The following is a 13,286-nucleotide window of genomic DNA, read 5'->3' on the forward strand; positions in this document are numbered from 1 at the left end:
ATAGAGGCGTGTAGACGTCGGCACATATTCACAATATTTGTATTTATTTGTACCATTTTTTAATTGCCCCTTTTCTTTCCAATTTCGGCAAAAGCAAGTACTAAACCGGTAATCACCCTAAGTAAATATTGGATAGGAGTTGCATCTTTAAGGATACTTATCATTGGCGAGCGGGAAGGTGTCCAAGACGAGATGATAGCTCGAACCGTATCTGTTTTTACCGGTGGTACCATGTGGTCGTCTATCTAGGCGTATAAATATGGTATTGCTGTGGTGGAACATCTCGGAAAGCGCCGAGTGCTAGATCTATATCTAACTTGATATACGTCGGCCGGAGTGTTGTTTACATAGCCACATGAGCAACCGTTCAATGAAAAACTCGATACACTAAGGATTTCCTGTCCCGAGCCAGGCGATCTTCCGTGTTCTTTGCACGTGTACGACAAAGCCTGTGTTACATGAAGCAACGGGAACACCTGTATAATTTATTTTGTACATGTCGATCAAGCAATAAAACATACAACTTTCAGATATTTATACAATTTATATGAGATTATTTCATGAATGTTAATGGACGCAATCGGGACGCATCCCCTCGTGTATCAGGAACTCACACGCTGACTTTATGCATCCTTCCTCCTCCTGAGCAGGATTTTAGCCGTGGGGTTTGGGCTCAATCGAGAACGATGGTACACATTCTCCGGTCGCACGCCTTCTACCTCAGCCTTCACGTCATAATTCAAAATCAGGCATGCCATCATCATTTTGAGCTCGTTCACTGCGAAGAAGCGACCATAACTACAAAGAATGTCCTAAGTTGGTCTGGAGCTAAGCAACACAGTAGGATGTATATGAACGCACCAGGCATGACGTCCATGTCCGAATGCCAGATATTCTGGGCTTGTATTGACCATTTGATGCTTAACGCTCTCCTTAGCACTTTGCTCACGCAACTTTGCAAAGCGGAATCCGTCAAACTTGTCTGCATCTGGATAATGAGATTCGTCACGGTGCATTCCTACCACATTTGCGGCGACGAATGAGCCGGCAGGTAGGAAGGTCCCATCCGATAAGTTGAGGTCAGAAAGTATTTTGCGAGTCACCGATACTTGAAGGAGGTATCGATTTAAGTACTCACGCGATTATATGTCAAGACGAACTTACACATGTTAGCACCGTTAATCCGCTGGCTCTCTTTCATGAAACTATCGAGTTTCCACATTTTCGCCATCGCAACTTTCGACCATCCCTCCTCTTTGATCACCTGTTCGATCTCTTCCCGAATAGGCGCGACATATTTGGGCTCTGCCGCAATGTGAAGCAGGGCATGGCCGAAGCTCTAATATTCAAACTCGTTGAGAAGAAGAGGTAGAAGCTGAAATTTAGGTGGATCAAGCCCACATTGGAGGTTGTGTGTATCGCAGCAAAGTTTATCGTAAGCATCCTCAACGTGAGATCACGAATGCTTCGTTTCTCGTTCTTCGGTGCTTCTTCAATGAGCCATGAGATCATGTCAACCTTGTTATTTGGTCAGCTTCTTGGGGGAATGGATTAAGTGGTTTCATCTACCGGTTTTCCGGGCCAATCATCGCCATTTTCGTCGTACATACGAAATCTCTCCTCGAGTACAGGCTGAAGGAGTCTCACGGCTTGACGTATTCTCTTAGTCGTTGGGTTGAAGTATGCACCGACGATGCTTTAAATTAAAGAAGAATTAAACGTGAGATTGACCTCTGTGCTTCGAGATGGGAGCACTGCTGATAATGACTAATAATCCCGAGATGCTTACGGGTGTAAAATGGACGGCACGTCTTGAATAATGTGCGCCAACTTCATGACATCATGCGTGAAAGAGATGCTCAACTCCATGAACTCCTGGTCTCTGCCTGTAGTTGCAAGTGAGTCACGGCAGACATAACACAACTAAATTGGCACTTACAAAGCGGGACGCCGACGAAAATCCTGTTACTAGCCCTGCATACAAGCTTTCTCGCAGAATCCAATGCAGGAATGGCAACCCAATCTGAGGTGATCGCACTATTAGTCATTGCGACCCAACCATAAACGAAAACTTCATCGTGCCGTTACTCTTTTTCGGAACCAGATCGTTATATGTACACATGACTTCATCGCGAACCTCGCTGAGCAGTTGGCCCAGAGAACGAGTCAACTGGTTACGGACGACATGAAAGTGGTATGGGTTTGATACAGATTTCTCTCCAAATATCCAACGAAACCCAAAGTCCTGAGACAAATGCGTGACTACACTCGAAATATTTGCATCAGGAGAATATGTATCAAACCTCATACGTTGCGACGAGCAAAGAAGCCGTTTCGTCTGGAGCCTTTCTGACCTCTTCGATGAGATCACGTCTATTAATTATGACCGTATATCTATTCATCTCAGGAATCTTGAATGTCCCTTTGCAATACTGTATTGAGACGAGAATAAGCATGCGCCTAGTTCACAGACAAAAGATACAAACCTTCATATATGCGTTTTTTAAGACAGATCTCGCATTTGCAATGAAGTCGACGGCACCAACATATGATGAGGTGGCTCCAGAGCAGCCTTCGAGAGGAACAGGGACCTATATAGGAGTAGATTAGCTAGACTCCACATCATAAATGGGCAACCATACATTAAGCTTTCGGCCCTCACTAAGTCTAACAAGCAAGGCGAGCACAATGCATATTGCAACCAGAAGCAGGGAGTAGGTTCTGGTATGGTCCTCAAGTTTATGAAATCCCGGAACCGAAGTCACCTGTATCAGGGTAGGTTTCCAGGTTGGTGTAATGTTCATAGCTAAGGATCTTTAAGTGGTAGAGATATGGTGCACTAGTCGACAAGAGACAAGCATCTTGGGTGCTCTTTATACAGAAGTTCTTCTGCAAAAGCTAGCTAGATTCGTTGCTCTTTATACAGAAGTTCTTCTGCAAAAGCTAGCTAGATTCGTTGCTTCAATCTCCCCAATCGTTGCATGACACATGTTACAATATGAAATCGTGCGCTCATGTCCAAACAGGACAATAGGGCCCTTATGTCCCCAACGTATTCCAGAAATCACAAGAGGAGCGCCGTACTTGACCGGGTGTGGCTACCTTCCTACGGAAGGTAAGCCTGGCTGGTGACCAATAGAATTCGAAAATAGAGTGTCTTGAAGATGCAAATAATGTTTGATCCATTGTCGTACGGGGTGATCGGGATTCGGTATCCAACGTACGGCCGCAAAAGCATCAATGATTCAATCTGCAGAAGATATTACTGTGGTCAGACTTCACGTGATAAGTGTATAAATAAAACCAAACATCACTTATTCTCTCTCTGATACATGGATGTAAACAGGAAGAAATGTATTTTGACCATCCTACAATCAAGAAGAAAGGGATTTACTCGGATCTTATTTGGTAAAATGAACTGGTTTTGAAGAATATAGGCCTACTGGGTGTCTCTGGTAGACTTTGTTTGTGATTCTGATGATGGCCGAAGCATGACTTTCTCGGGTGCGTTTGGGGCAAACTGCGAGCCCCAGAGATCGTTAAAGCTGTGTGATGGAGCTTGGCCTTCATTGCTCTCGACATAATGTACTTTGTAGCCTGAAGTTGACAGTAGACTTCCGTACATTTCGATCCGAGTCGGTCTTATTTTTAATCAGACCTTCTTTTGAGGACTTCTTACAGCAGTGAGCTTGATAACTCCAACTAGACATTACTTTTGCAGTATTGTCGTAGCCTGTCCATTCATCGCACATTCGCGTTTTATAAATTGGGTCAGTCGATGTAGAGCGAGGTTCCCAGAAGGGCAACGATATTCACGAAAACATGGAGTCGAATGAAACTCAAAAAAAATTATGCCGAGGTTTCCCAAATGTGTTCAGTGATGCACCACTTATATCAATGTCATATCGAAGTCACCCAATCGATTTAAGTCCACCCTAAGATTTGTCGTGACATTCAGCGCTCTGTGTTAGATTGCACTTTCTAGATCTTCCGTGCGGCACCGAGGCTGAATTGGTTATATGCAACTTTCAGAAGGTTATAGCAGTCATAATAGGTATTTACATGTTTATAACAAGATCCTTTGATATGCAGCAATGAAAGGAACCCCAAATCACTGATGTGATTTGGTATGGCGAATGATGATAACCTTATACCTCTCTTCGTTTCTTGAAGAGGACCTTAGCCTTTGGGTTTGGGCTCAATCGAGAATGATGATACACGTTCTCTGGCCTCACTCCTTCTACCTCGGTCTTCACGTCATAATTCAAAATCAGATATGCCATCATCAGCTTGAGCTCATTCACTGCGAAGAAGCGGCCGGGGCTATGAAGTATGCATAAGTCAATTTAGTCTTAAACATAAAGTATAAAGTATATGAACGCACCAGGCATGACGTCCGTGTCCGAATGCCAGATATTCTGGACTCGTGTTAACCATTTGGTGCTTTACACTCGCCTCAGAGCTTTGCTCACGCAACCTCGCAAAGCGGAATCCGTCAAACCTGTCTGCATCTGGGTAATGAGAGTCATCACGGTGCGCCCCCACCACATTCGCAGCAACGAATGTGCCGGCAGGCAGGAAGGTCCCATCTGCCAAGGTGAAATCGGACATTATCTTGCGATTTAAAGATACTGGCCAATAGTTATGGTAAAGTCCGAGGCTGCACACACGCAGTCAAGACGAACTTACGCAAGTTGACACCGTTAATCCGTTGGCTCTCCTTCATGAAACTATCAAGCTTCCACATCTTTGTCATCGCGACCTTCGACCATCCTTCCTCCTTTATCACCTGCTCAACTTCTTCCCGCAGAGGCGAGATATATTGTGGCTCCGCCGCAAGGTGGAACAGAGCATGTGCGAAACTCTGATAGTAGAATGCAATGCGGCGTGTCAGTAAATCGCTACGATATAAGAGATATAGCCAACATTCGAGGACGTGTGCATGGCAACAAAGTTAATATGTAGCATCCTCATCGTGAGTTCCCGAGTTTCGCTTCTCGTTCTTCGGTGCTTCATCAATAAGCCATGAAATCATGTCGACCTTTATTTGGTCAGCGGCCCAGTCGACGAAATAAGCATGTTACACCTTACCGGTTTCCCCGACCAATCACCGCCATTTTCGTCATGCATTCGAAATCGTTCCTCAAATACAGGACGAAGAAGTCTCATGGCCTTGCGGACACTACGAGTTGTTGGGCTGAAATAAGCACCGACAATGCTATAGAGTGAAAATCAATCACAGAGGTTCCAGTTATAACTCATAACACTGAAACGCTTACGGGCGCAGAAAAGCAGGCATGTCCTGGACCATGTACACTGTTTTCACGATATCAATAGTGAAGTTGATGCTTAGCTCAGCATACTCTGGATCTCTGCCTTTAAAAAAGTAACAAAAGTATGAACACACTGTCATGCGACGAAGCCGGGACTCACAAAGAGGAACGCCAACGAAAACCCTGTTGCTTGCTCTGCAAACAATGCTTCTCGTTATATCCAATGCAGGTATTGCAACCCAGTCTAGAATGATCGCCATATCATCTATTGCAATTTGAGTATCAGCAATAGCCCGCTATCGTACCTTCACTTTTCAATGGAATGAGATCATTAAATGCATGCGTAATTTCGTCGCGGACGTCGTCCAATAGCGAACCCAAAGACTGAGTCAGCCGATTACGAATGATTAGGAAATGATACGAATCCCTCGCTATTTTCTCTCCGAATGTCCAATGGAAAGCGAAATCCTGGTAAAATGTCACGTTCAGCAAGTAAAACTTGCACAGAGGTTCATGCCATACCTCAATCATTGCCTCGGCAAAAGAGGCTTTATCGTCTGGAGCTTTCCTAACCTCTTCGATAATTTCACGTTTATTGACTATAACAGTGTACCGATTCATTCCAGGAATCTTGAATGTTTCATTTCCATACTATACTTAGATGAGACTATGTATGTACAAAATTCATAGGATACATACCTTCTTATACGCGTTTCTTAATATGAACTTCGCACCCGTGATGAAATCGTAGGCGGCAACATACGAAGACACTCCAGAGGAACCCTCAAGAGGAACGTTGACCTACATCGAATCCGGTTAAATAGAGCCTTCATCATGTGTGTGGAGGCGTACATTGAGATTTCGGCCCTTGCTAGGCCTGCCAATTATGACAACCGCAAAACACATCCCTACCAAAAGCAAGGAGTAGCATTGGGCATGATCCCCAATTTTAGCAGCAAGTTCAGGGACCAACATCATCTGTGTTTGGGTAGGTTTTCAGATGTGCGCAACGTTATAAAACAGGTCCCTGCACGTAGTAGGGATATGGGATGATAGTCGATGAAAAGCTAGCATGTAGGAAGCTCTTTATACAAAAGGACTCGTGAGTGCCAGCCAAGTTTGTTGCTTCAATCTCCACAATCGTTTGCATGACATGACGTACAGTAGGAGCTCGTACATTCATATCCAAGTGAAATGAAAGGGACCATAAGTTGCCAACGTGATAAAGGCTTTACGAGAAGAGGAATATCGGCACCTAGCCGGGATGTAGCAGCCTGATCCTTAAGAAGGTAAGTCCATACCCAATGGCTAAACAAATTAAAGTGCCTTACAGGAGGCGCGCATAATGTTTGCTCCATGGTCAGACGGAGCGATCGATATATTATCCGGTCTGCGTCAGTGAATGAGGAAGAGCAAAGGTGTCAATCGAGAACATTTTATCAATCGAATCTCACGTGATCGGATTGCAATGTGTGTCGTAAACCTACCAATACATACACAATGTAAACATGTAGATAATCTCATACTCATAAAGTTGTACCTCGCGATCTTCCGAGCCCTGTTGTAGTACGGCCCTACGAGATGACACACTACAGCGCTTGACTGTGCACATCTTTGTCATTCTCATCGGCATAAGACTCCGAGATACTCATACAAAGGTTTCTGCATTTACACAACATCGAGTCATCCTGCGTGCGAGCTCCATATCCTTGACATAATTCGGCACGGAGAATGGCGATAGGTAGTCTTTTATACATCCGTTCGTTTCTTGAGCAAGACTTTGGCCTTTGAGTTTGGCGTCAATTGTGTACGATGGTACTCGTTCTCCGGTCGCACTCCCTCCACCTCTGCTTTCACGTCATAATTCGAAATCAGATATGCCATCATTGCCTTGAGCTCGTTCACCGCGAAGAAACGGCCAGGGCTATAGGGACCATATCAAGCAAGCATAACGTAGGTCAAGATGGCATAAACCTACCAAGCATGACGTCCGTGTCCAAATGCTAAATATTCCGGACTAGTATTGACCATTTGGTGCTTTACACTCTCTTCCGAGTTTTTCTCGCGTAGTTTCGAGAACCGAAATCCGTCAAACTTGTCTGCGTCTGGGTAGAGAGTGTCATCACAATGCGCTCCTGTTAAATTTGCGGCAACGAATGTGCCAGCAGGCAGGAAGGTTCCATCCGACAACGTGAAGTCGGACATTATCTTGCGAGTAAGACCCGCTGGAAAGAGTCGTTGTTATACGAGTTACGAGCGTATTTGTAATTGAGACTTACTTAGCATAAGGCCATTAATCCGTTGGCTCTCTTTCATGAAGCTATCGAGTTTCCACATTTTCGTCATTGCCACTTTCGACCATCCTTCCTCCTTGATTACTTGCTCGACCTCTTCTCGTATAGGGCCAATATATCGTGGTTCTGCCGCAAGGTGGAATAGAGCGTGAGTGAAACTCTGGTATTGAAGGTCATAAGACGAATCAAAAGATGCTGCGGTGAGAGATATAGCTTACATTCGAGGACGTGTGTATAGCAGCAAAGTTGATGTGCAGCATCCTCATTACGAGATCCCGAATATCTCGGTTGTTTGGCGCTTCATCAATCAACCATGAAATCATGTCGACCTTCGCCTAGTTAACCTCCTGAGCAGTGCATAACTTAGCTATTTCTCACCGGTTTCCCTGACCAATCTCCACCATTTTCGTCATACATACGAAATCGCTCCTCAAATACAGGGCGAAGATGCTTCATGGCTCTGTGGACAGTTCGAGCTGTTGGGCTGAAACATGCACCGACAAGGCTATGGGGTGAAAATCAATCGTGAGCAGGTTGGCTGTGACGTTAAGCATTGAAACACTTACGGACGCAAAAGTACAGGGGTATTGTCAATCATATACACGGTCTTCATGACATCAATAGTGAAATTGATGCTTATGTCAATATAATCTGGATCTCTGCCTACAGAGAGGAAATAAAGGTATGAACTGCTTGTCGTGTTGGGTAAGTCGTGGCTCACAAAGAGGGACGCCAACGAAAATCCTGTTGCTGGCTCTGCATACCACATTCCTTATTGTATCCAACGCCGGGATGGCAACCCAGTCTAATAAGGTCATCCCGTCACTTACTGTTACTCGAGCATGAATAATAACTCGATATCGTACCGTCGCTCTTCATCGGAATAAGGTCATTAAAGGCACACATAATCTCGTCGCAAATACCATCGAACAGGAAAACCAAAGAACGAGTCAACTGATTACGGATTGGAACGAGGTGGTAGGTATCTCTCGCGAGTTTCTCTCCAAACGTCCAACGGAATTGAAAGTCCTGTGGAATATACAGTTCAGAAAGCAATAATTGCACCAAGAGAAGTCTTGCCAAACCTCAGCTACCGCTTCATCGAAAGAGGCTTTATCGTCTGGAGCTTTCCTAATGTCTTCGATGTTTTCACGTTTGTTAATTATGACGATGTACCGATTCAGTTGAGGGATCTTGAATGTTTCCTTTCCGTACTGAGCATTTGGTCTGAATGAGTCTAGCCATACGCACGTCCCCCAAACTAGAAACATACCTTATCATAAGCTCGCTTGAGTATGGATTTGGTGTCTGTGATAAAGTCATATGCGCCTATGTACGATGAGGAGGAGCCTTCGAGGGGTACGTTAACCTGATAAATAAACCGATCAACAAGACCCCTCAGCGAGTATATGACACCTACCTCAAGCTTCCAGCTGTTGATAAGTCTGAAAAGAGACACGACCGCAGTGCTTATTCCAACGAGAAACAAAAAGTAATATTGGACATGATCCTCAATTTTAGGAGATTCCCGCAGCGAAATCATCTGCGTCAGCGTAGATCTACAGGTAGCTACAAGAATTATAGCTTAATGGTTTGGAAGAAGGGGGGGGGTGGGCACAGTAGTCAAGAAGAGGCAAGCATCCAAGAAGCTCCTTATACGAAAGTTTCTGTGAGAGAGCCAGCCACGGCCATCACTTCAATACCTGCATTCTTTGCATGCCGAACAGTATTTATCCGTACATTGTATTGAGGTATAGTAGAAGGGCTTCTGGTGCTAGGAAGATACTGGAAGGCCTTACGAGAAAAATGTAAGCACTTGGCCGGAATGTAGCAACTTTTCCCTGGAAGAAGACAAGCCTGGCTGATGACCAATAGAGTATGTGAGCAGAATACAACCCAAGGAGTGTGAATAAGTTCTGTTGCATCATTGGACGATAAACAATGCTTTCTTCTTGCCAGCGAATGGAGAACTGCAAAGACATTTCTGAATCTTCAACGTCAAGAACATACCCATTACGTTTCACGTGACATATAATTACTAATACTGTAATACAATATATGCTTTAATTCATGATAAGTAAGCATGAAGAAACCCAGGAATGGCAATCGGCTGCTGACTTTGCTTTTCTGATTCCAGTATCGACAAATCAAGTGTTTCTGGTGAGCCGCCAACATATCCAAGTCATCAAACGTGTGTTTTATCACACTTGGGACAGCTTACAAACCAGTAATATTTGGTATTGGAGGTTCACTACTGAATACAATACGCACCCCAAATCCGAATGAAATTGGAACATGAAAACGTATAGTAAAATTCATGACAAACTGTTTGAAAAGAGATGAGAATCTCCAAGTAGAAGCTCAGGACGTTTGATGAGCCTCAGAGCGCATTATGGGTATGTGGAATTTGTACTTGTCCAGGTGAGCTGCTCCGTTCAAGTTCGTTGACCCTCGATAAATCCATCAAGGCACCACATGTTTTGTACAACGGATAGACATGCATCCTTTTGCCGTACATAGCGCACATCCGTAAAGGTGTAGAAATTCGACACGGAACGAGGTTCCATGAACCCACGCGAACATGGGATGGAGAAAATTTCGTAAGGATTGTGTTAAGAAAGGGGAAAGAGAGGTTATGTGAGAGGCTTAGAGGGATCACACAAAGAGGGGGGATAGTGGACTCGGCTCGCTCTCTCGCAGCTTACTTCATTGTCTGTTGATTAGTTAGTCTATATATACTATGTAGGTATGTCTCAGATGTAGAATGTATGATGGAAGGTATTCCATCATTGTTTGTCATTGCTTGTAATGTAGTTTATATCATCTGAGACATACTCTTGTGTAGTCTCGTCTTAACACTCCCCTTCAAACTCTTACTAGGTCAAATAGACTTGTAAGATGTTTGCTTGTAGTATGTATAGATAGTTTAATCATTATAACTGTATTGTACAATTGTTCATTCGTGTAACACGTTTATAACTTGATGTAGTTAATAATAATATTATTAGCATTATAGTAATGCATTGTTTGTTCTGTGTACTGTCTGTTCCAAATGTCATCCACTTTGTGTTAAGTTTGTCCAATGTTATATTGATTAAGTATATTTAATTAGTTTGTTTGTTCATAATATATTGTTCAATAACAGCATTATTATCATAATAGATTGTTTGTAAATGTTATTAAATAATTTGTAAATGCTTCAGAGACCTGCAGAATCTTGTCAGCATGCATAGGTACATATATGTGCATATTTAAATCATAAATGCAATTGCTTGTTTTGTTTTATTGTTTGTTATTCAGACATATTGTTTGTTATTAAGTTTGTTTGAGTACTCTAGTAATTTCCTTTTTACTTTGTAGTGAAACTAATGAATCACACTAGTAAAATGTATATTCAATGTTGCAATAATATCCTTCTTTAATCATTGCTGTCTGTGTTCGTCTACATTTGTATATGTGTTAAGCATTCAGCAATAGCTGATTTATGTCTTTGGATTGAAGTGTTACATCAATTGTATATTGTAATATTAATAATAATATTTGTTTTTGCCAGATTGCTTCATTCTGAGATCAATGAGGTTTTATACTAATGTATATTTGTTGCATAGATGTTATGTCTGGCTACAGGCATCTTGCTATGTGTCTAGGTGCATCATATATGTATTATATTATGAATGTATTGTTTGTTCGTTTGCTTTACATTATCATTTATACATATGTATTAATTTATTAACATTATGTTTGTTTATTGATTGTTTCTAATGCATCCTGAGTAACTATACAATCTGTTGTATTGTTTCTTTAATAACCAACATAGTTATCTGTTGTAAATCATTACTAACATGTGTTTGTATTATTTATCATTAACAATGTTATTGTGAATTGTTGTGATCATAGTATTGTATATATATATGTGTATGTTATGGCTATTGTTCTTTGCTTTTTCTTTTGTGAAGAATAATGTATTGTAACACAATCCACATATAAGTGATATATCAGATTATGTTTACTATAATTGTTTCCTAGCATTCTTTAGTTAATCTAGTGCTATGCACAATTGTAGTATTTGTTCAACATTTTATTTGTTAATTGGTTTGCTAGGTAAAACGTTTTATATATCAGTTTTATTTATTTTATTTGAATCATTGTATAGATATACCTATTAGTATCTATCCAATGTATTTCATAGTATTATAATGCTGTTCATACTTGTATTAATTGTACAGTGAGGGCAAATTAATTGTTCATACAAGAATCGATTTAATAGTTTTATTTAATTATATGTATGTGCTCCATACTTGTTTATATAGTTATTATCTGTGTATTGTTCAGTTGTAGTTGTGAATTATATTGTAATTATATTTGTATTATCATATAGATATATTATTTATTGTTTTATGTACATTCCAAAGTATTATTTTTGTTATTCATCACTTTTATCTATGAACTATAGTCTGAATTGATGAATTATTTTGTTATATAATGTGATAATCATCTGTATATTATTTATTTTCGTATTAAACACTGTTAAGTTAATTATATTATCATATTAATATTATTCACCAAGTATGAGCATTTGTTTCATAGTAGAATCATTATTTATTTAATGTTGAAGTTCAATTACACATTGTGTTGACTTCTGTTATTTAGTTCTGATCAACATAGTTTTGCTTTGTACTGAATGAAGCTTGTAGGAGTAAAGTATTAAGCTGATAAGGCTATTACAATGAATAATACAAATATAATTATTACAAACACATTATTATAATAATTATGATCAAAAACAATCATAATATAATATGATTAAATAAATTAATAAAATGTTTAAGCCATTATCTCAGACAGTATAATATAAAATAGGTAATAACAGACACAAGTGTACTTAATAGAACTCAGCACATTTACTAAAAGCACTACATAAATAATAATTACAATGTTATTAAATGAATATTATACAGAAACAAACAAATTACCATATGTTTTCAACACAAAAACAAAATATTCATTCATAGTTATGAACAATTATTAATAACGAGTGCAAACAAAACTTGTATATTATACATAATGTGTACTTATCTACTATAACAAACAAAATACACATTATATAACTTGACAAACATTAATGGTAACAAAGATATAATAGTAATACTACTTAAATTACTTATTATAGAACATAACAAATGTTACACACAGCTTTAAAATACTAATAATTAGAAATCGAACCATGAAAGCAATTACAATTATTATATATAAATATTATATTATAACAACAATTAATAAACATTAAAGAAATATCCAATTCTTTAAAGAAATACCTTCTTGAATTGAAGGGGAGAAAATGGATAATATGCACAAAAAATTAATAACTAAATATAAACAATGGAACAGAAAGTATAATACTATGGATGCTACAAAAAATAGAATAACAAAATTCACAGACTAAGCACTGACTAAGCAATAGAAGTTACAGACAGACATAACAGATCATAAAGGTAAAACATTGTCACAATGTAAATTTAATAATTGTTTGTTAAGGTATATACACTGTACAGTTGATGTTGCTGTTGCAACTTTGAAATTTATTATATAATCAACTGCTGTGATAACACGTTCTGCATAATTAAGTTGTATTAATGTGTTGTTTCAAGTATATTAGAGATATAATTCTTTCATTCATTGTTAGTATACATTTACACAATTGTATTAATGTGTAAAGTAG

At 40.0% G+C, this 13,286-nt stretch overlaps 1 protein-coding gene across 1 annotated transcript; it reads right to left on the reverse strand.

The window, feature by feature from the left end:
* Positions 1–623: 623 nt before the first annotated feature.
* Positions 624–8,838, reverse strand: FOMMEDRAFT_72718 (cytochrome P450; the record flags this gene model as incomplete). Its single annotated transcript, XM_007261354.1, has 9 exons — positions 624–798; positions 862–1,108; positions 1,165–1,339; positions 1,402–1,518; positions 1,570–1,696; positions 5,280–5,372; positions 5,430–5,517; positions 5,579–5,741; positions 8,653–8,838. The coding sequence occupies 9 exons, from the start codon at positions 8,836–8,838 to the stop codon at positions 624–626; spliced, it is 1,371 nt and encodes a 456-aa protein (XP_007261416.1).
* Positions 8,839–13,286: the final 4,448 nt, after the last annotated feature.

Source organism: Fomitiporia mediterranea (assembly GCF_000271605.1).
Source record: "Fomitiporia mediterranea MF3/22 unplaced genomic scaffold FOMMEscaffold_1, whole genome shotgun sequence".
Classification (NCBI taxonomy): Eukaryota; Fungi; Basidiomycota; class Agaricomycetes; order Hymenochaetales; family Hymenochaetaceae; genus Fomitiporia; species Fomitiporia mediterranea.